This window comes from Stenella coeruleoalba (genome assembly GCF_951394435.1).
Source record: "Stenella coeruleoalba genome assembly, chromosome: 6".
In the NCBI taxonomy this organism is placed as follows: Eukaryota; Metazoa; Chordata; class Mammalia; order Artiodactyla; family Delphinidae; genus Stenella; species Stenella coeruleoalba.
In genome coordinates, this window is record NC_137151.1 from 121,657,814 (window position 1) to 121,675,275 (window position 17,462).

Sequence of the window (17,462 nt, forward strand, 5' to 3'; positions counted from 1 at the left end):
ACCATCACAGGACTGTTTATGTTTTCATCTAAAAATACTAGGAATTACTTTCATGGGTTAAGTTGTACGATGGTTCAATTTGTTACCTCCTATTATGGAAGATACCAAGTCCCATGGGTCTGAATTTAAAAGACTAAGCAGCTGTATTTTCCTTCCAGGATCACTGTATCCAGGGCTGAAACTTAGGTTTCATAGCAAATGATTTCTCTAAGGAAATAGGAAATGTAAGGGAGGATTCTCTGGTCACATCTAAATGTAACAAAGAAAACATGAGAAAAATCAGCCTATAAAGAATAACATTAAAATTTTTAATTGGTCAACTTTATTCAAATAATTTCCAAGAACCCAGAGAGTCATCTCAACGGAACCAATTTCATAGAAATTTGCTTTGAAGGGCAGATAAGCAAAGCAAGTTGTCACATATTCTTGAGAATTTAAAAAAATACATAAAAATCAGAGAGGAAAGAGGGAATACTTCAGAATAACTTGGCAATAGATTTTCAGCTTTGAGGTTTTCTAACACGAAATCACTTTTCTCTTCCATCCTGAAAGATGTGTTATTCTTTCCTCTAAAAAAAAAAAAATGGATTTCAGTAGAATTCTATTTTAATTCCCATTGCCTGCCCTCAAAAGCTTAACTGTTGTATTCAACTCCATCGAATATATATAAATATTTGAGTCATTATAGAGAATGCTATGATGCTTAATAAATACCCAATGGAACGTAAAGGAAAAAAAGTAACGGTAACCCCTCAGGCAGGCAGTGCAAACTGGTGGTTAAGGCCACGGGCTTTCGAATCCTGGCCCAGCCATGCACTGCCTGTGTGGATTCATTTCCTTATTTATAAGAAGAAGAGCTAGCACTGCCTATTGGACAGAACCTATCTAATCAAAGTGTTCACATGGGGATTAAGGAAGGAAGGTGTGAAAGAGGGTTAACACGGCCTGGAGCACAGAGGTTAGCCCTTAAAATTCCTTGCGTTCACAGCTCATGCAGATTCGGTCCCTTTCCTCAAGAAATTTATAATGTTAAGTAGAGAAAGAAAAGAAAATACAGAAAAATGGTTAAGTATGTTTATATTGTAGTTCCAGAAGGAGCCGGCCAAACCAAACTCAGTCAGATCCCATCAGCCAGTGGACAAGTGACATGGACTCGGGATACATCGCCCAAATCCCTGCGTGCGACACGCTGAAATGCATGCTGGGAAAGCTGGCACCTACGTGAGAAAATTTAACCCCTCAGGGCGGCTTCCCTCTGGAGAAGATACAATGGTGCCTGCAGGGTAACGCTTCAGCTTAAGGCACCTGCACAAGCTAAACCGTGGCCAAGGCTGGGGAGCAGATGGGCTTCAGTGGAGAGGACAGGAGACCGTGGGCCGAGCAGCAGCGTGTGGTCCGGCCCCTCACGTGTGTGGGATGCTGCTGGGGGTTCTCCAAGGGCTGACTCCTGCTCTGTCCCCAGGAGGGATCCAGAAGGGGTCAGAGTTGTCAATTCTAGATCAGTTTTGCCTGCAACAGCTACGTTCTGAGTGTGAGGTGAAGAGGCTGGAAGTGACAGTTTGACAAGGATGGCATAGTGTCTTAAGGGAAGCTTTTTAGAAACATCCCCTAAATGCATTCCAATAGAAAATGTGTAAAAATGCTGATTTTAGAGGAAGGGAAAGAATTTGGGAGAAAGTTCGGAAAATGAACACCTAAGGATCCTGTTGCAAAACACCCACGTTCGACAAACAGAAACGTACCTTCTTCTCTTCCCAGGTGGCCTATACAGAGCCAGCCTCTTCCCCGGGCCTCGGGATGGCTCTGCCCACAGGTGAGAAATCCCAGGGTCCAGTCCACCGTCTGCACACCTGAGGGTCTGATAATCGGCGTCGCTTTGCGGGGACTTGGTGGCCCCAGCTGGCATCGAGAGCAAAACCTGTAGATGGAGGGGCCCGAATTGTGTTTGAGCCGAGGGGACTCTTAATGCTCTGCTGGGGTGATGATGACAAGCTTGGGGGGCCCTGGGAGCCAGAGTCTGGACGGAATTTTCCTGAGAAGTCTTCTTTTGGATACCGAACTCCCACACTTGCTTTATCTGGAGATGCTCTGGTACCTGAAGGCACCTGCGTCTGCTGAAGCGATTTTTGGCAATACTTTTGATGAAGCTTGTCAAATTTTTCTTTAATGTCATCGTAACGATCCCTGGCACAGCCTGGAGGCTGTACCCTGGGTACTGAAATGGCTTTGTTGAGTGATACCGACTTCCTAAATCCTCCCAGATCATTTCCTTGACAAGCAAGGTCAGAGGTCTGCTCCGAGCGGCCCGGGCTACATGTGGAGTTGGTCTTTGAAAGGGAAGGGAAGGAGTCACTCTTTGGTGGGCAGCTACCCTCTCTGATAGATCCTTTGCCCAGGCTTTCAAAAGCCTCACTCAACCTCTTAGCTTTTGCTCTGCGGAGAGGGCTACTCGGCCTGTGGGCTTCTATGCCCTGGGGGCTCCCAGGGCTTGCTGGACCACCTCTGTACACATCCACAGCCGAGGAGCTGGGAAGGTAAGTCAGGCAGGGCTGCTTCCTAAGATTCGAGCAATATTCCTGATGAAGCTTGTCAAATCTGATTTCGATCTCCCTATAACGATTCCCTCCCTCGCCCGGCGGTACTCTGGGTCTAGAACCTATTTTTACAGGAGAAATCAACCAGTTTAATGTCATGAATCTGTTTTCCTGATCAAGATGATACACTGCATTGGAGTCTAAGTAAGTCAATGAAGAATGATGCTTCTGAGGCGTTCTCGGAAGCTCCTTCCAATGTGAAGCGAATGCGTGGATCTGGGGTTGGTTTACTTCAAGAAAAGCCCTTCCCAGTTTTAAACCCGTCTTATGGCCAGAAACATCGAGTACGTTCTCGCGATCTCTTAACACTGCCACGTCCTTCGCAGGTTCGGAGCCGGGCGGACGTCTCTCCCGGGGGCTCCTCCGAGAGCGCCCGCCTCCTCTGCAGCTCGTTCTGTCCATTCTGCTCTTACACCTGTGCCTCCGCTTGGAGCTCCAGTGCTGGCGGATGAACGTCTTGGTGGAGATGACGCAGGAGGGCCTCACACCCAGCAGGCAGCTCATGGAGTGCAGCATGCCCGCGTACAGATCGCTGAGCGTCGCGTTGCAGATGTCCTCAGCCTCAGAGCATGGGCCGCTCGAGAAGCTGCTGCCACCGGTCCCTCCCTGTAAGGAGATGCCATCACCCCTCGGCACCAGGGCCAGGTCTGCTGAGCTAGAGTGCAAAGCATCACCCTCTCTGGGCAATGAAGTTGGCTGAAATGGGCCACCGGGACTCTCTTCAGAGTTGCCACCGTAGTATCCTGGAGAAACACACACACAAGGCAAAGGCACGTTAACCATTTAAAACCGACCACATGCAGAGATCAGGGAACCGAAGGCTGGATGGGGACCAGGGTTTTTACTTTTTTTAAATTATTATTTTTAATTGAGATATAACATTATGTTAGTTTCAGGAGTATAACATAACATTGTGAGTTCTTTTTTTTTTTTTTTTTTTTTGTGGTACGTGGGCCTCTCACTGTTGTGGCCTCTCCCGTTGCAGAGCACAGGCTCCGGACGCGCAGGCTCAGCGGCCATGGCTCACGGGCCTAGCTGCTCCGCGGCATGTGGGATCTTCCCGGCCGGGGGCACGAACCTGCGTCCCCTGCATCGGCAGGCGGACTCTCAACCACCGCGCCACCAGGGAAGCTCTGTGAGTTCTTTTTAAGCAATATGAAAAACAAAAGCAAAAGAAAAATTCAGAAATATTTGGGAATAGACTCTTCTCAGAGATTTCTTTCTAGCTACCAAAACAATTTACTCTCCACTGACCTTCCTAAAAGGAGTCTTCCTTCCCTGTGTGATGGTTTGGAAATCGGTTGCCTTGTCAAAGATTAATTAGAAACCAGAAAATAATGACCCTGTTTGCCTACAGGGCTGGGTGGGGAAGGGAGAAGCCTCCTGAACACACCTCTTCACACGGCTTTGACTTTTGCATCATGTTAAATGTTTTACATATTAGAAAAATAAAATTAAACCAACAAAGATGGGGATAACTCTAAAACTGAATACAGACAGGGAACATGACCGTGACTGTACGTCAGACTGACAACAACCGAAAGAGAAAACAGAATCCAAATAACTCTGAACGCGCTCCCTCAGTGGGATGTTATCTGAGGATGACAGTGCTGCTTGGAGATCTGGAACCTTCTTCAGCACATTGTCGAGCAGAGTGGTACCAGGTGCTGTGATTCTGAGGCCACTTTGTGCTGCACGACTGGCCAAATGAGCCTCGTTGTTAAGGAGGAGCCAGCGGGGGCTGGGGGAAAACGCTGGAATCAGGGTGGGGGAGGAAGAGCTCAAAACCCCACGGGGACAGGTCGGAGGACGCAGAAGCCAGCATGGAAGGGGCTCCTCCAGGCTTAACGGGTGATGAAAACTGACAACAGATTCTTATGTGAATTAAAAAAAAAAAAAGAGTCCATGAGTTCTTACTGATTCTGGAAAAGTTAAATAAAGAAAAAGCATGTTGGGGAGGATAAAGGAAGGGAAAAAAAGAAATGGAAGGGAGACAGCTCAGACTTCTTTATACAAGAATGCCAACGAATGCAGGCAGGGGGAAGGGCAGAACCAGAAAAGGCCTGTGTTCGGCCCCAGCTCAGGCAACGGTCATGGCGAGATGCTAAAAACCATGGGGTGCGAGGGTTCTGGGGAAAAGGCTACGAGGCAACTTCAAGGGGTCATCCACAGATGATTCCAAGGATAAGAGGCACTTCTGCAGTGAGAAAACTGGTGGGGCCTCCGCCTCAACTGTGCAACCAGACTCAAGTCACCAACAATGGGACAGGCTGACAGGACGTCCCGAGAGGACAAAAACGCCACCTGTGTAGTATTTTTGCGAAAAATGTTTAACATAAACTTAACCACATATAAGTTCAAATTGAAGGACATTCTGCAAATCTACTAGAGGCCAGGATTATTCAAGAAAGTCAGTGATGGCAAAGATGACGATGGTGACAACGGCAAGGCCGAGGGGCCCTTCTGGACTGAAGGAGACAGTCAGCACGACAGGTGGTGCCCCAGTGGGTCCTGAGCTGGTTCAACAAACAAAAAAGGCTGCAAATGACAACAATGGCACAACTGGGTAAAACCGTATCGTGTCACTGTGACATTTCAATGTGTGCCAAGTTTAATGTGGTTCTGAGGGGACTCAGCCTGTTCTTCGGAGACACTGGAGCATTTAGGGATGGTATATACACGAACGCAAATACATACACACACGTGTACGTGCGTGTATGTCGGGAGTGATGGAGCAAATGTGACACAATGTGAATTGCTAAATGTAGGGAAAGGATGTTTATTGTATGAGTCCTACATTTCTGGAGATTCAAAAATTTTCAAAATGCTAAGTTGGGATAAAGAGCTAATTAGCAATTAGCATGCGAGTCCCAGAAGGAAGGAGCACTTTGTTTCTTAACACGTAATAATTTACCTATGACGTGCACGTGTCTCTCACAGTTCGTGGTGATGAAACATGCCCAGCGCAGGGCGCCGTGGCTCTACCACAAGTGAATGGTCCGTGCAAAGTTTCTACATCACACTCACCTCGGGCAGGCCTGGCGGGCAAGGCCAATGAAGGGACCAGGGTCGTACGGGTGTCCTTTCCCTCTCCATAACTGGCACCCTGAAATCAAAGCAGATGACTTTAACAAAGGAGTTGTCAGGTGTCGGCTCGGGCTTCCTGCCCCAACTGCTCTCCCAACCACTGACGGCGCATCCGTTTGCGGCTGCAGTGGTGACACGTGCGACCATGATGACAGACAGCGGCCGGCTGGGCCTCCAGCAGTGGTGGGAAGAGCTGTCTTAGCAAGATCCAGGAGCTCTGCCCCCATGGCCTCCAGGTATCGCCCCCTGCCGCCCAAGGGCCACCACTGCCCCACGTCTGCCAGGATCTCTCTTGGGAGGTCTGGCGGCGTTTCCTCCTCCACCGTTATCCTCTGACAGCAAGGACGGCCGGTCCAGGTGGATGGAGGGAAGAAGAACCTGTTGCTGGGACAACGGAGCTGGTCCCGGCCCTGGCCTCCTTCCCCGACCAGCAGGGCGACCAAAAGGCCACGCTTGCTGCTTCCAGACTAAGGAAAAAGGCGTTTCCCGGACATCCGCTCGTTCAGACACAGGCTTCTCACTGTCAGCAGCAGCGTAAGAAAATATCCATGCTCCTGTTAAGTTGGCTGCCTCTGAGATGAATTATTTATTCCAGAACACATACTTCCTAGTTATTTGGTATTAAAATGTCCTTTGGGGGCTTCCCTGGTGGCACAGTCGTTGAGAGTCTGCCTGCCAATGCAGAGGACACGGGTTCGAGCCCTGGTCTGGGAGGATCCCACATGCCACGGGGCAACTGGGCCCGTGAGCCACAACTACTGAGCCTGCGCGTCTGGAGCCTGTGCTCCGCAACAAGAGAGGCCGCGATAGTGAGAGGCCCGCGCACCGCCATGAAGCGTGGCCCCCGCTTGCCACAACTAGAGAAAGCCCTCGCACAGACACGAAGACCCATCACAGCCAAAACACAAATAAATTAATTTAAAAAAATGTCCTTTGTTTTAGGAGATGAGACTGACAGGACTTGGAAAACTAAAGAGTTGGCATCCTTGTGTGAACTCCATATTTAGCCTTTTGCTCTCCTTCAGGCAAAGCTCTAGGAAACTGTCTGCCAGGCCTGGGAGAGGGGCTGATGAGCTGCCCACCTCCCACGGGGTCCACCGCAGCCCCCGATCTCGCCAACATCACCGCCGAAGCAGGCAGAACAGGTGCCCTGTGGCCCGTGGCAGCCCCGGTCATGGCAGGGAAGGAGGGAGGTGGGCGCTACAGCTTCCCTAATTCTGCGGCTTAAAAGCCCTCTGCCTGAGGGTGGGGGGCCTACTAGAGCCTGTGAGCTGCCCAGAGCATAGCGGGCAGCCGATCCCGCTGCCCGAGGGTCCCAGAGTGTCTACTCAGGAAGAGCGGCAACTGGGGAGCCTGTGAGCGAAACGGTTTGGAAGCAGCCGTTGAAATGCTCTCTGCAGGCTCTGTAGCGAGTGAACAAGACGAGATGACACCTCAGTGTGTCTCTAGTTCATGGTTTACTTATATGAAGACACGCCCTAGGAAACATTACCTCCAAACACCCTTCATCCTGCAGCAGGATATCCACTTGTGTCAAGTACTTCCTCCTTAGCTCATTTTTCAATGGGCTCCAGGGCACTGCAGGCTGACACCAAAGAGAAGTCAGTATTCGTAAGAGCTGCTGGGTACGGCCGAGCTCTGGGATCCTGGGACACACTGGCAAGCCCGTTAGTGTACATGTCTTTAAATGAAGTTCCTCGAAGTCACTTCTTTACCTCCTACTGTTAGCAGCACAAAGTGGTCCAGCACCCTCTGAAAATCTACCTGACCCTGGAATCCGACTTTAGGGAACTGACCCAATGGTAACAATCCGAAAGAAAATAGAAAGACAAAACATACCAGTTTGGAGAGGTTTATGACAATATTACTAGAACAAGAGAAAAAAAGAAATAATATTCTTCGGCGAGTTTAGGACACAACTACTGGAATTGACCCCAGTTGGTATGTTTCTAAGAAAAGAAGTTCAGTGGCCAACTCAGGGGACAGGAACCCTTGCCTCTCCTATCCCTCACCTGCCATACACTGGAAATGGGGGGCCTCAGCCTCCACTGTGCACCCCGGTGGGGCTTAGTCAGGGCCTGGGGCTGCAGACTGGGGGGACACAGGAACACACCGGGGAATGGCCGACACCTTGGCCCTTTACTGTCAGGGCCGCCTGCTCCCCTTCACTGCCACCCTGACACAACACCTCACAACGCACCCCTTTCCTCCCCCAGGGCCACCACCTAATTCTAGGTAGACACTACAAGTCACACACGGGTGTGTGGGCAAACCTCTGTACAAAAGTAGTGCTTTTAGAGGAAAACCACATGCCAGCTGTTCTGGCATCTGACCCAGGGGTGAGGTCAGAGGCTCGGGTGGATTCCGTCCTGTGTGTTCCCGTCCATCCCGAGTGCTGACCTGGAAACGCTCCCCAGAGCACCTCCCTTATGACACCGTCTCTATGGGGAAAGACCGACTCAGAACCCAACTTTCTACACCGTGAGGTCGGTCAAGGCCCAGGGCACACCGGGATTGTTCTATTTGCAGAGGGAACGTCACCCAACATTTACGTAAGTTCAGTAAATCAGGCTTGAACTGGGGCAGTACGTGCTGAACCGAGAAGGGGTGACTTGCTACCTTAGGGGATCTGAACGTGGGGACAGAGACTTGAGGGGTGATGTCAGCAAAGAGTGAGCCTCAGAAGGGCACTTACAGGAAGATGCAGGTCATGAGAATGTGTACTTGGTCCCCAAGCCTCAACTCTGTCCCTTCATTACAAAAGACAGGTCTTACCATCAAGTTACCAGCAACCACATCTTCTTGGAATAAAGTTGTATCAGTGTCACTGCTTACTGAATCTAAAAGCAAAGGAAATTTCCATCAGAATTTTTAAAGAAAGCTTGCATTTTTCTCTCGAGGATAGTTTTTGCACTGCTTGAGTACACCTTACAGTGAAAACTCCTATTGCTTCAAGTGGCCCCCTTTAATAGGACGTGGCCATCTGTCGCCATGCAGAGAAACCATCAGAACAGGAACACGCCCAGAGTCGGGGAGACGCGGGAAAGCAACTTCTGTATCACCTCTGGCTCTTTCCATGGCCTCCGATCCTGGAAGCTGAGTCCCTCTAGGCCAGCACTGTCCAGTAGAACCTTCTGTGATGGCGGAAGGTCCCCCAGCTGCTGTCCAGGATGTTAGCCACTAGCCACACGTGTCTGTTGAACACGTGGAATGCAGGTAGGGAGGCTAGGGAACTGAATTTTAAACTTCACTTAATTTTCAGTGAATCTGAATAGTCACAGGTGGCTAGTGGTTACCACACTGGACAGTTCAGCTCAAGAACTATTTCTACTGATTTCAAGCAGTGCAGGAAATTCACGGACCCAAGGCTTTATGGAGTTAAAATTCAGATTGATACAAATAACACCCATGAGTAAACATCTCCATCAAGTTCTTTCTAGTTCTGATCCGAAAGACCACCGGTTTCCCCTTTAGGACTCCACCCATATTTCTGACTGCCCAGTGCGGGCAAGGGCCTGGGCAGGGTGGCCAAAGGCTGCAGAAAGGCCAGTCCCACAGGACATGGGTGTTCAAGAACAATTACAGAGTCTGTAATTACTCAGCTGGTTAGCTGCCACAAGGGGAAGAGCCAGGTGTGGAGCACACAGGTAAAAGTGGGAGTCTGCTCCGATCTGGGTACCAGGGGGCTTCCAGGGGGCAGCGAAAAGACAGTGGGCAGGTCAGGCATGGTCTGAACTCTTTTCACTTTCAGAGGAATGGGCAGCCATTGCAGTGCTTTGAACAGAGAAGTCACGTGACCAGATTCGCACGTTTAAAGGTGTCAGCGGGGTGGAGGCCAGGTGGAGACAGGAGCTGGCACCGTGGGGGCATGGGGCAGAGCGGCAAGAGAGACGGTGGTGGCAAAGGCACGGGACAGCGCTGTCTCAGGTATGAGGAAGAGGGAGGGGCTGAGGCCAAGAGGATGCTGGGTTTCTGGCTCATTCTACAGGGAAGACGGTGGTGGCCTTGTCCTGAGGACAGGTCTGTTGGGTTGGCTTTTTGAGCTGAGATATGCAGAGTGCAGACAAGAGTTCAAGGAGAGAGGCCGCTGGCAATAAACACACCCAGAGGGGGTCTGGGCACGGGATTCCACTGGAGTGAGGGAAAAAGATGCCAACTCTCGGGAAAGGGCACCAGCGAAGGTGGGAGGTGGGACGATAGAGGGGCTGACAGGAGGGAGAAAGCCCGGGGAGCTCAGGGGCACTGAGGTCACGGCCAGACTTTCCAGAAGCTTTGAATGCTACTGAGAGGACAACAGGATAAAAATCAAAGAATACCAACCGGATTCAGCCACGGGGCCGCCGGGAGCCTCACCACAAGGTGTGCTTTTGAACCGGAGCCAGAAGCCAGAAGGGGACCAGCTGAGGCGTGCACGGGGGCAAGAACACCAGAGGCGGTGAAACGGGCCACTGGTACAGACTGGGTTGTGAAGGGAAGGTGAACACAGGGAGGCAGCTAGAAAGGGGCCCGAGACGGGAGATACGAATTCTGTTCTGTGTGTTCAAGGTGAGAGCTGATGGGATGTACCCAGGGTAGAGGGAGAGGCTGGGACAGAAAGAAAGATGATGGGTGGATTTCTGAGAAAACAGACTGGGCCAGGGGCTCAGCAGCACGGCTAGCCTGAGGAAGGGAAAGAAGGCCCCACGGAAACAGGAAGCGGGAGAAAGGATGCCTGCAGGGCGCGTAGGAGTTAGTGGTCCATGACACCAGCCTGCAAGGGCACATCAAAGTCTTACTGTTAATAAATTCTTGAGATTAATCTTTTTTTTTTGGCAAAAGGTCAAAACAAAACAAAATGGGTGGGTGGGGGTGAGGGCTTTATTATTCTAGAATATTCGAGTACCGTTTATGTGTCAAGTACCACAATGTAACCGTGAGCGAGACAGCTCCTTAGAAGAGCTTAGAAAGAAGTAACAGGGTACTTTCAAATGTTTTAGTTTTTAAAATACACCTTGGAGAAAGTCAGAGTGAGGGATCTAGACTTGAAGCGTTCTGACAAAAAAACCCATGTCCCTCCGGACCTGGCTTTCTAGTGCCAGGACACTCACCCTCAACTTGTGTGCAGGGCAAGGGAAGCTCATGACCTCCAGCTGGGACTCGCGTGGATCCATCTGTCCTGTCGTCCGTCTTCACCGGGGAGCCCTTGAAGTCGATAAGATACGCTTGATTCGGTCATAACACATTTCAAAGCCACTGTCAAGTAACACACCGACAATCCTTCCTCTTCCTTTAGCGTATGAGAGAACAGGAAGTTTCCTGGGGCTTCTCTTCTAGAATATTATGGTACAAAAGGCCTCAAAACTCCTAGCAGATAGAGAAGCTTTCCCTTGGAAAAAGAACAGAGCTTTCTTCCTCTGGCCGTGCCAAGGGCTGCTGCCTCAGAAACCACTTGGATGGTAAGTGATGGAGCAGGGAAAGTGGGGAAACAGGGGCACGGAGTGGACAGGCCCAGGACGCCCTGGTCTGGAAGTGAGCACAGGGCCAAGGCCAAAACGAAACAGAACACAACTGTCACCATATCCTCAGGTAGAATCCGGAAATTCCAGAGGCCCCTGGGGGACTTTCTGTGACTCTTTTATCTTAACAGTGAATTTATCTCCATGTCACGAGACCCACAATTCCTTTAAAAGCCTCAGCATGTGGTGGGACCCCGGCTTGGGGAGCCACTTGCAACCTGAGCTCTGGCCACGGGGCGGTCAGCTGTCCTGACCAGGGCTCAGCCCACAGGGCAGTCAGTGGGCCGCCCCCGAGGAGGCCGTGCTTCCCTCTCTAGAGCCTCAACTGCACAACTGGCCTCTCTAACAACCATAACGAATGCCATGGATGGGCTCTCATTAGGGAAACTGGAGAATTCAAGATGCCAGATTGGCTAAAATATTTTTAGGACCACCCCAGGCTTGCAAGAACACGAGTGAGAACGTGGTGAGGCCTGTCCCTTTCGGGGCAGTGCCCAGGCATCATCTCCTAGGTGTCTGTGAATCCTGCCTGGGGGATGTCACCACCTTTGCCTGGGGGAGCTGGGATGGGGCAGAGTGTCCGGAGCTGTTTTGTGTCTGGAGGCATCACAGAACTTGGCCTGAGAATCACGGGGAAGCAGCCAATCGGCACCAGCGTCTAACTACAGGCAGCTCTGGGGTCGGAAAGAGAACCCAGGCCATGTGATAGGACAAACCCTTGAGTCAATGCACAGCCCACGGGGCCTACTGCCTCCACAGCCCCAGGGCAGGCAGCAGGTGGTGACCTGAGTGAGGCTGTACATCTGAGTTGTCATCACAGACCACGCCCAGTTTTCTAATCCCAGGAAAGGGGCTTAAGATTCCGTAGATTCCAGGGAGGGCTCCTCCTAATTTTAAGTAAAAACATTAAATAAATGTCCAGATGAGAACTCTTTGCCACCAAGACCATTCAAGCACTGGCTGATCAGTGGGTACCATTATTATGTATAATTTAAAGAATGCATATCCTTTGACATAATGATCCCACTTCTTGGCATTTACTGAACAGGGGTGACAGCACTGGGAAGAGATAAGAACGGTTCTCTGTCTCTGTATATAATAGGGGTCTAAATAAAGTTTTATTGGAACATAGCTGTACCTGTCTGTTCACCTATTGTCCTTGGCTGCTTTCCCCTTACGATGCAGAGCTGAGTGGCTGCAGCAGAGACCCCATGGGCAGCAAAGCCTAAAATATTTATCATGTAGACCGGCGGTCCCCGACCTTTTTGGCACCAGGGACCGGTTTCGTGGAAGACAATTTTTCCATGGACTGGGGCAGGAGGGGTGGGGGGTGGGGGTGGGGGGATGGTTTGGGGATGATTCAAGTGTATTACATTTATCGTGCACTTTATTTCTATTATTACATTGCAATATACAATGAAATAATTATACAACTCACCATAATGCAGAATCAGTGGGAGCCCTGAGCTTGTTTTCCTGCAACTAGATGGTCCCATCTGGGGGTGATGGGAGACAGTGACACTTGAAGTGTGTTGCTTATGTCCAGTCTAGTCCATAAGATGCAGCTTAATTGTCACTTGTCACTCACTGATAGGGTTTTGATATGAGTCTGCAAGCAACTGATTTATTATGGTCTCTGTGCCGTCAAACCTCTCTGCTAATGAAAATTTGGATTTGCAGCCGCTCCCCAGCGCTAGCATGACCGCCTCAGCTCCACCTCAGATCATCAGGCATTAGATTCTCATGAGGAGCGTGCAACCTAGATCCTCGCATGTGCAGTTCACAGTAGGGTTTGCGCTCCTATGAGAATCTAATGCCGCCGTTGATCTGACAGGAGGCAGAGCTCAGGCAGTAATGTGAGCAATGGGGAGCGGCTGTAAATACAGGTGAAGCTTCGCTGGCTGGCCTGCCGCTCACCTCCTGCTGTGCGGCTGGTAGGGTCCATGGCCCAGGGGTTGGGGACCCCTGATCTAGACTTTTGCAGGAAAAGAGCGCTGATCCTGACTTATAATAAAGGAAAGTGAAAATAGCTAAATGACTAGCAATGAGAGAGCAGGGTTACTTTTAAAAAGGAGATTGAATTATACAACAGATGACAAAGAGGAGTTTTCACAAGATGTATCAAGTGGAAAAAAGAGGGTAAAAAAAAGTGTATTTAAAAGAAAAAAGGGGATAAAGAAATGTGTATTTATAAATACATATACAGGTGTCACAGTATACTAAAATATTATTATTATTAGTGACTATCTCTTATCTCTGCATATACAAGTCAGGTTAATTTTCAGTAGTTATATGTATTTCTAACATTTCTATGACTAAATGTATTATGTGTTAAAATAACCAATCAGGAGGAAATTTGATTTCAGATTTGCTGTTAATTGTTATGTAACCCTAATGCTGATGTTTTCATTCTTGGGCACCGGCTCCCCACCTGGCCACGAGGAAGCACCACATGGTGAGAAGTGGTGATTAAGAAGATACCAGACATCCTTACAAAAGTCACTGCCACAAAAAATCAAGACGCCCTGGGTCTCACAGTAGGAAGGCCCCTCCCATGAAGGTAACAGATCACATAGCTGCTGTGTCCATGGATAAACTCGGGAAAAACACACCTGGGTTTTAAAAGGTAGTGAACGGCACAGGGCACCCTCTCCCTAATCTCTTGCTCCTTTCAGAAGAGGGAAAGATGCCTTTTTGCTTCCCGGAAGGACCTGGATTTGGTCTTTCCTGTACGGACCCGGCAAAGCAAGCTGGTAGCTGTGGCTGCAGCTGGGGTGGGGGAGGTCTATCCAGCTGGCTCCACCTTACAGGTGGGTTCCAGTTGTCAGAGCCCCTTGGTCCATGGCAGGGGAAACACAGGGGGATGCAAGGGGCAAGAGCATCACAAGCTCCTACCTGCATTTGACAAGCAACAGAAGACATGCGTCTCAGTAAATCCTTACACACAAGAAAACAGGGCAGTTAGGGTGAGAAAACTGTGGAACGACACCCTGCAGTGGCCCCTGCGCGCAGTTCCAGCTCATCTCCACCTTTATGCACATCAACCTTCCTCCACGGCAAGGCATGGTGGCAATAAAATTTGACATTGAATACCTGGATTTGTCCCGTATTTCTTTCCTTTATTAATCTTCCTCCCCAAATTCGCAATCCTTAAGAAAAGAAATAAAAATGACTACTTAAGTAATCATGAACACTGAGTTTCTGTTCAATCTGAATTCAAAGAAAACCAAAGTGACAGGCAACAGCAAGATCTAATATAACCAAGACATAACCCAGCCACATTCCTGATATTCTGCTGTTTCTCGTCTTTGTGAGGTTGAAGGTTTTTCAAAAATCAACACTAGACAAAAATCTGTCATTAATGAAAATCTCTCCTACCTAGTAGGTAGCAAGCAGCTCATTGAACCCAGCATTAAAGCCACAAGTTAAATGGAAACAACGAACGTATGTATGCCAAGTACTGTCCTCAAAATACATACACTGAGAGTAATCCATACACTACAGAGAGAGAGATCACTTTTCGAGGGCAACCTCTCTACCCCACGTACCATGCAAGTGCTTTCTCAGGACAATGTACACGTTACAGAGCAAGCCCTCGGCACAGGGGGTAAACACTGAGCTTTGGAGTCCTGCGCTTACTAGCTAGCAGGATCTGGGCAAGATACTCAATCTCTCCCTAAACCTCCGTTGGCTCCCAGGTAAATTCAATCATTGGGTTGCGAGGCTTGAGATGGTGGTTGATGATGGTAACAGCAGCAATAATTACACGGTGCTTACTCTTCCAGGCTCCAGTCTATCCCTTTCCAAGTACACCTCATTTACAACTCACTGACATATAACTCGTATGGTACTCTTAATTCCTTTTGGATAGATACTCACCAAGTTCACTGTACAGATGGGGACAGCGGCAAGGAGAAGGTGAAATAACCAGCCCAGGTCATTTGCCCATGTGGTGAGGCCAGGCTGTAAACCCAGGGGAGTGACTCTCTGGGGTCCTGACCACTGAGCTGTGTGGCCTTTCCAGAACAGAGCGACGCTTGAACAGAGGCGCTTGGAGTCAAACCAAAGCTTTGCCACTTTGGCTAAGTGCCACAGGCAAGTTCCTTAACTTCTCTCTGCTGTATCCTCTGCTATGAAACACTGATGATTCTAACAGTGCCCACCTCGCAGGGTGTTGAGAAACCTGAGACTCTTAGAAGCACAGGTATATGCTTAGCTGTCAACATGTGAATGACTCTTACTCACCTGCTGTCTTCACCATAATCAGTGTGGTTGTTAGCTCCAATCTACCCCCTATGGTTTTGCCTTAAATTGCAGGAATTCACCCTGTAAGAGTGGCCAGCTAGCATTTAATCAAAAAGTCCACTTCCTAACTGAGTGCCTCTCCAGGGGAAGCTACAGGTCTAGGGAGCTGCACTCCCATCAGCTAGAAATTTGTTAGCACACAGACCCACCGAATCCACATCCAGCATTGCTGTCAGTGGCTCCAGGAATCTGTTTCCACAAGCTCTTCAGCAGGTCTTCCACATGCTAAAGTGTTTGATGCTTGACTACTGTTCTCATCAAACTGGAGTCTGAAATGAGTTTTCACTGGTGAAATTAGTGGTGTTCAAGATATGTGAACTGACCAAAACATTCCAGACACTGCCCATCCTTGCATGAAGAGGCCATGAGAACACTGTGAAGCCCGTTGACAGCACCCTTAGGAATGATTCCTACACACTCCTGAGTCCTGCATCCCGGTTAGACTTGTCACCACCTGACAGAGGCCAGAGTAACAGAAACCTACTACTGGAATACCTTAGCTTCTGCCTGAATAAATTTTTCACCCAGGGCATGGCTAGGCCAGCTGGAAAAGCAGAGATAGGATTTCATTTAATTACAAACTGTTTTGTGTCTGTCTGTCTGGTGCACAGCAGGACCGGGTCTGAGACTCACTTTCCTTAGTAGGTAATACTGAGTTGGAATGAGGCTGAATGGCAGGCACTGACCTCACCCAGTGCAAACTTTCTCCAGCTATTTACCAAAGAGAATCCATGAGATTTAAGTCAGTTTGCAGCATCAACCATTCAACAGAATGGGTCCTTCTCCTTAGATTCAGGTCAAATTCCAAAGTACTCAGAACGTCAAGTAACAGTCAATACGAGTGTTTACTAGTGCCAGGCACTGTTCCAAGAGCTTCGTCTTCTGTAACTGTCACAATCTCCACGCCAAGTAAATATTATTGTCATCATCTTTCCATTTTACAGGTGAAGAAACTGAGTCACAGCCTGGCTAAAGCAATGGGCCCAAGCTGACATGGCTATTAGACAGCCAGCGGGGATGCCAACCCAGGCGGGGACATTTTTAATGAGGATGCATCTATGTGTCATCAGAATTCTGTTTTAATAAGTAATTCTGTTGGAAATAAGTAATTTAAGTAATTTATACGTTCAGGGGAACTAGTGACGGTTTAGTACCTACTAGGTGAACAAGGTTTATTTTCAAGAGAGCAGGGACAGCATTTCAAACTCTAGTAGGACACTATTCTAGTTACACTCTTAACCGTAAATATTCAGAAAGGGGGGCTGACTCGTACCCTGGGGCGTCTCGTAGGTCAGCGTGGACATCTGCACCACCGGGGCGTCCTCGAAGGGCTGGTTGTACTGCGGGAGAGGAAGGGGCATCCCGTCAGATCGGAGGGCCGAGGGGAACCCCTGACCCGCGCTGAGAAGGCGCCAGCGCGAGGCTGCAAGTCTCGGGGGTCCCGAACCCCCGTCTCTGCCCCCCAGTCCCCAACCCTGCCTCCTCCTCCCGCCCCTACTCCTTCCCCTTCCGTCCCGCTCCCCCTCCCCTCCAGCGGGGGGAGCCGCACCTTCTCTATCAGCTGCTGCATGCGCCTCTGGAAGCGGCGGCGGCTGTCCCTGAGCTTCTGCAGCAGCGCGTCCTCTCCCAGAACCTCGCCCTCCATGACTCGCAGACAGCCAAATGCCTACTTCGACGGGAAGCCGAACAGGGGACTGCTCTCCGCGCCGCGGTTCAAATAGCGACTCCCGCCCTTCCGGCCCGCCCCTCCGGTTTCCCATTGGCTGTCTCGGAAAGGCCGGGCGCCGATTGGGCCTTTCAAACAGGTTGTCGCAGCTTTCTCCCAGCCAATCCTTTTCCGAGGTTCCGACCCCGCCCTGCCCGGGGCGCGCGCACTGAGCGGAAAGGGGAGGCGGGGATCCGCCGCCTAACGCTGGGAGGTCGTTGGCGTGACCTTGCCTGCGCACGTCCAGTGCTTGTTAATCAACAGGACCACACGAGT

General features: G+C 49.8%; 1 protein-coding gene across 1 annotated transcript; it reads right to left on the reverse strand.

Moving 5' to 3' along the window:
- Window positions 1-321: 321 nt before the first annotated feature.
- HJURP (Holliday junction recognition protein) lies at window positions 322-17,126 on the reverse strand (the record flags this gene model as incomplete). The annotated part of the gene is made up of 9 exons (XM_079924705.1): window positions 322-569; window positions 1,743-3,337; window positions 5,622-5,700; window positions 7,174-7,266; window positions 8,457-8,521; window positions 10,769-10,862; window positions 14,270-14,325; window positions 16,755-16,821; window positions 17,031-17,126. 8 exons carry the CDS (start codon window positions 17,124-17,126, stop codon window positions 1,764-1,766), a joined length of 2,124 nt encoding a protein of 707 aa, XP_079780831.1. The 3' UTR covers window positions 322-569; window positions 1,743-1,763.
- Window positions 17,127-17,462: the final 336 nt, after the last annotated feature.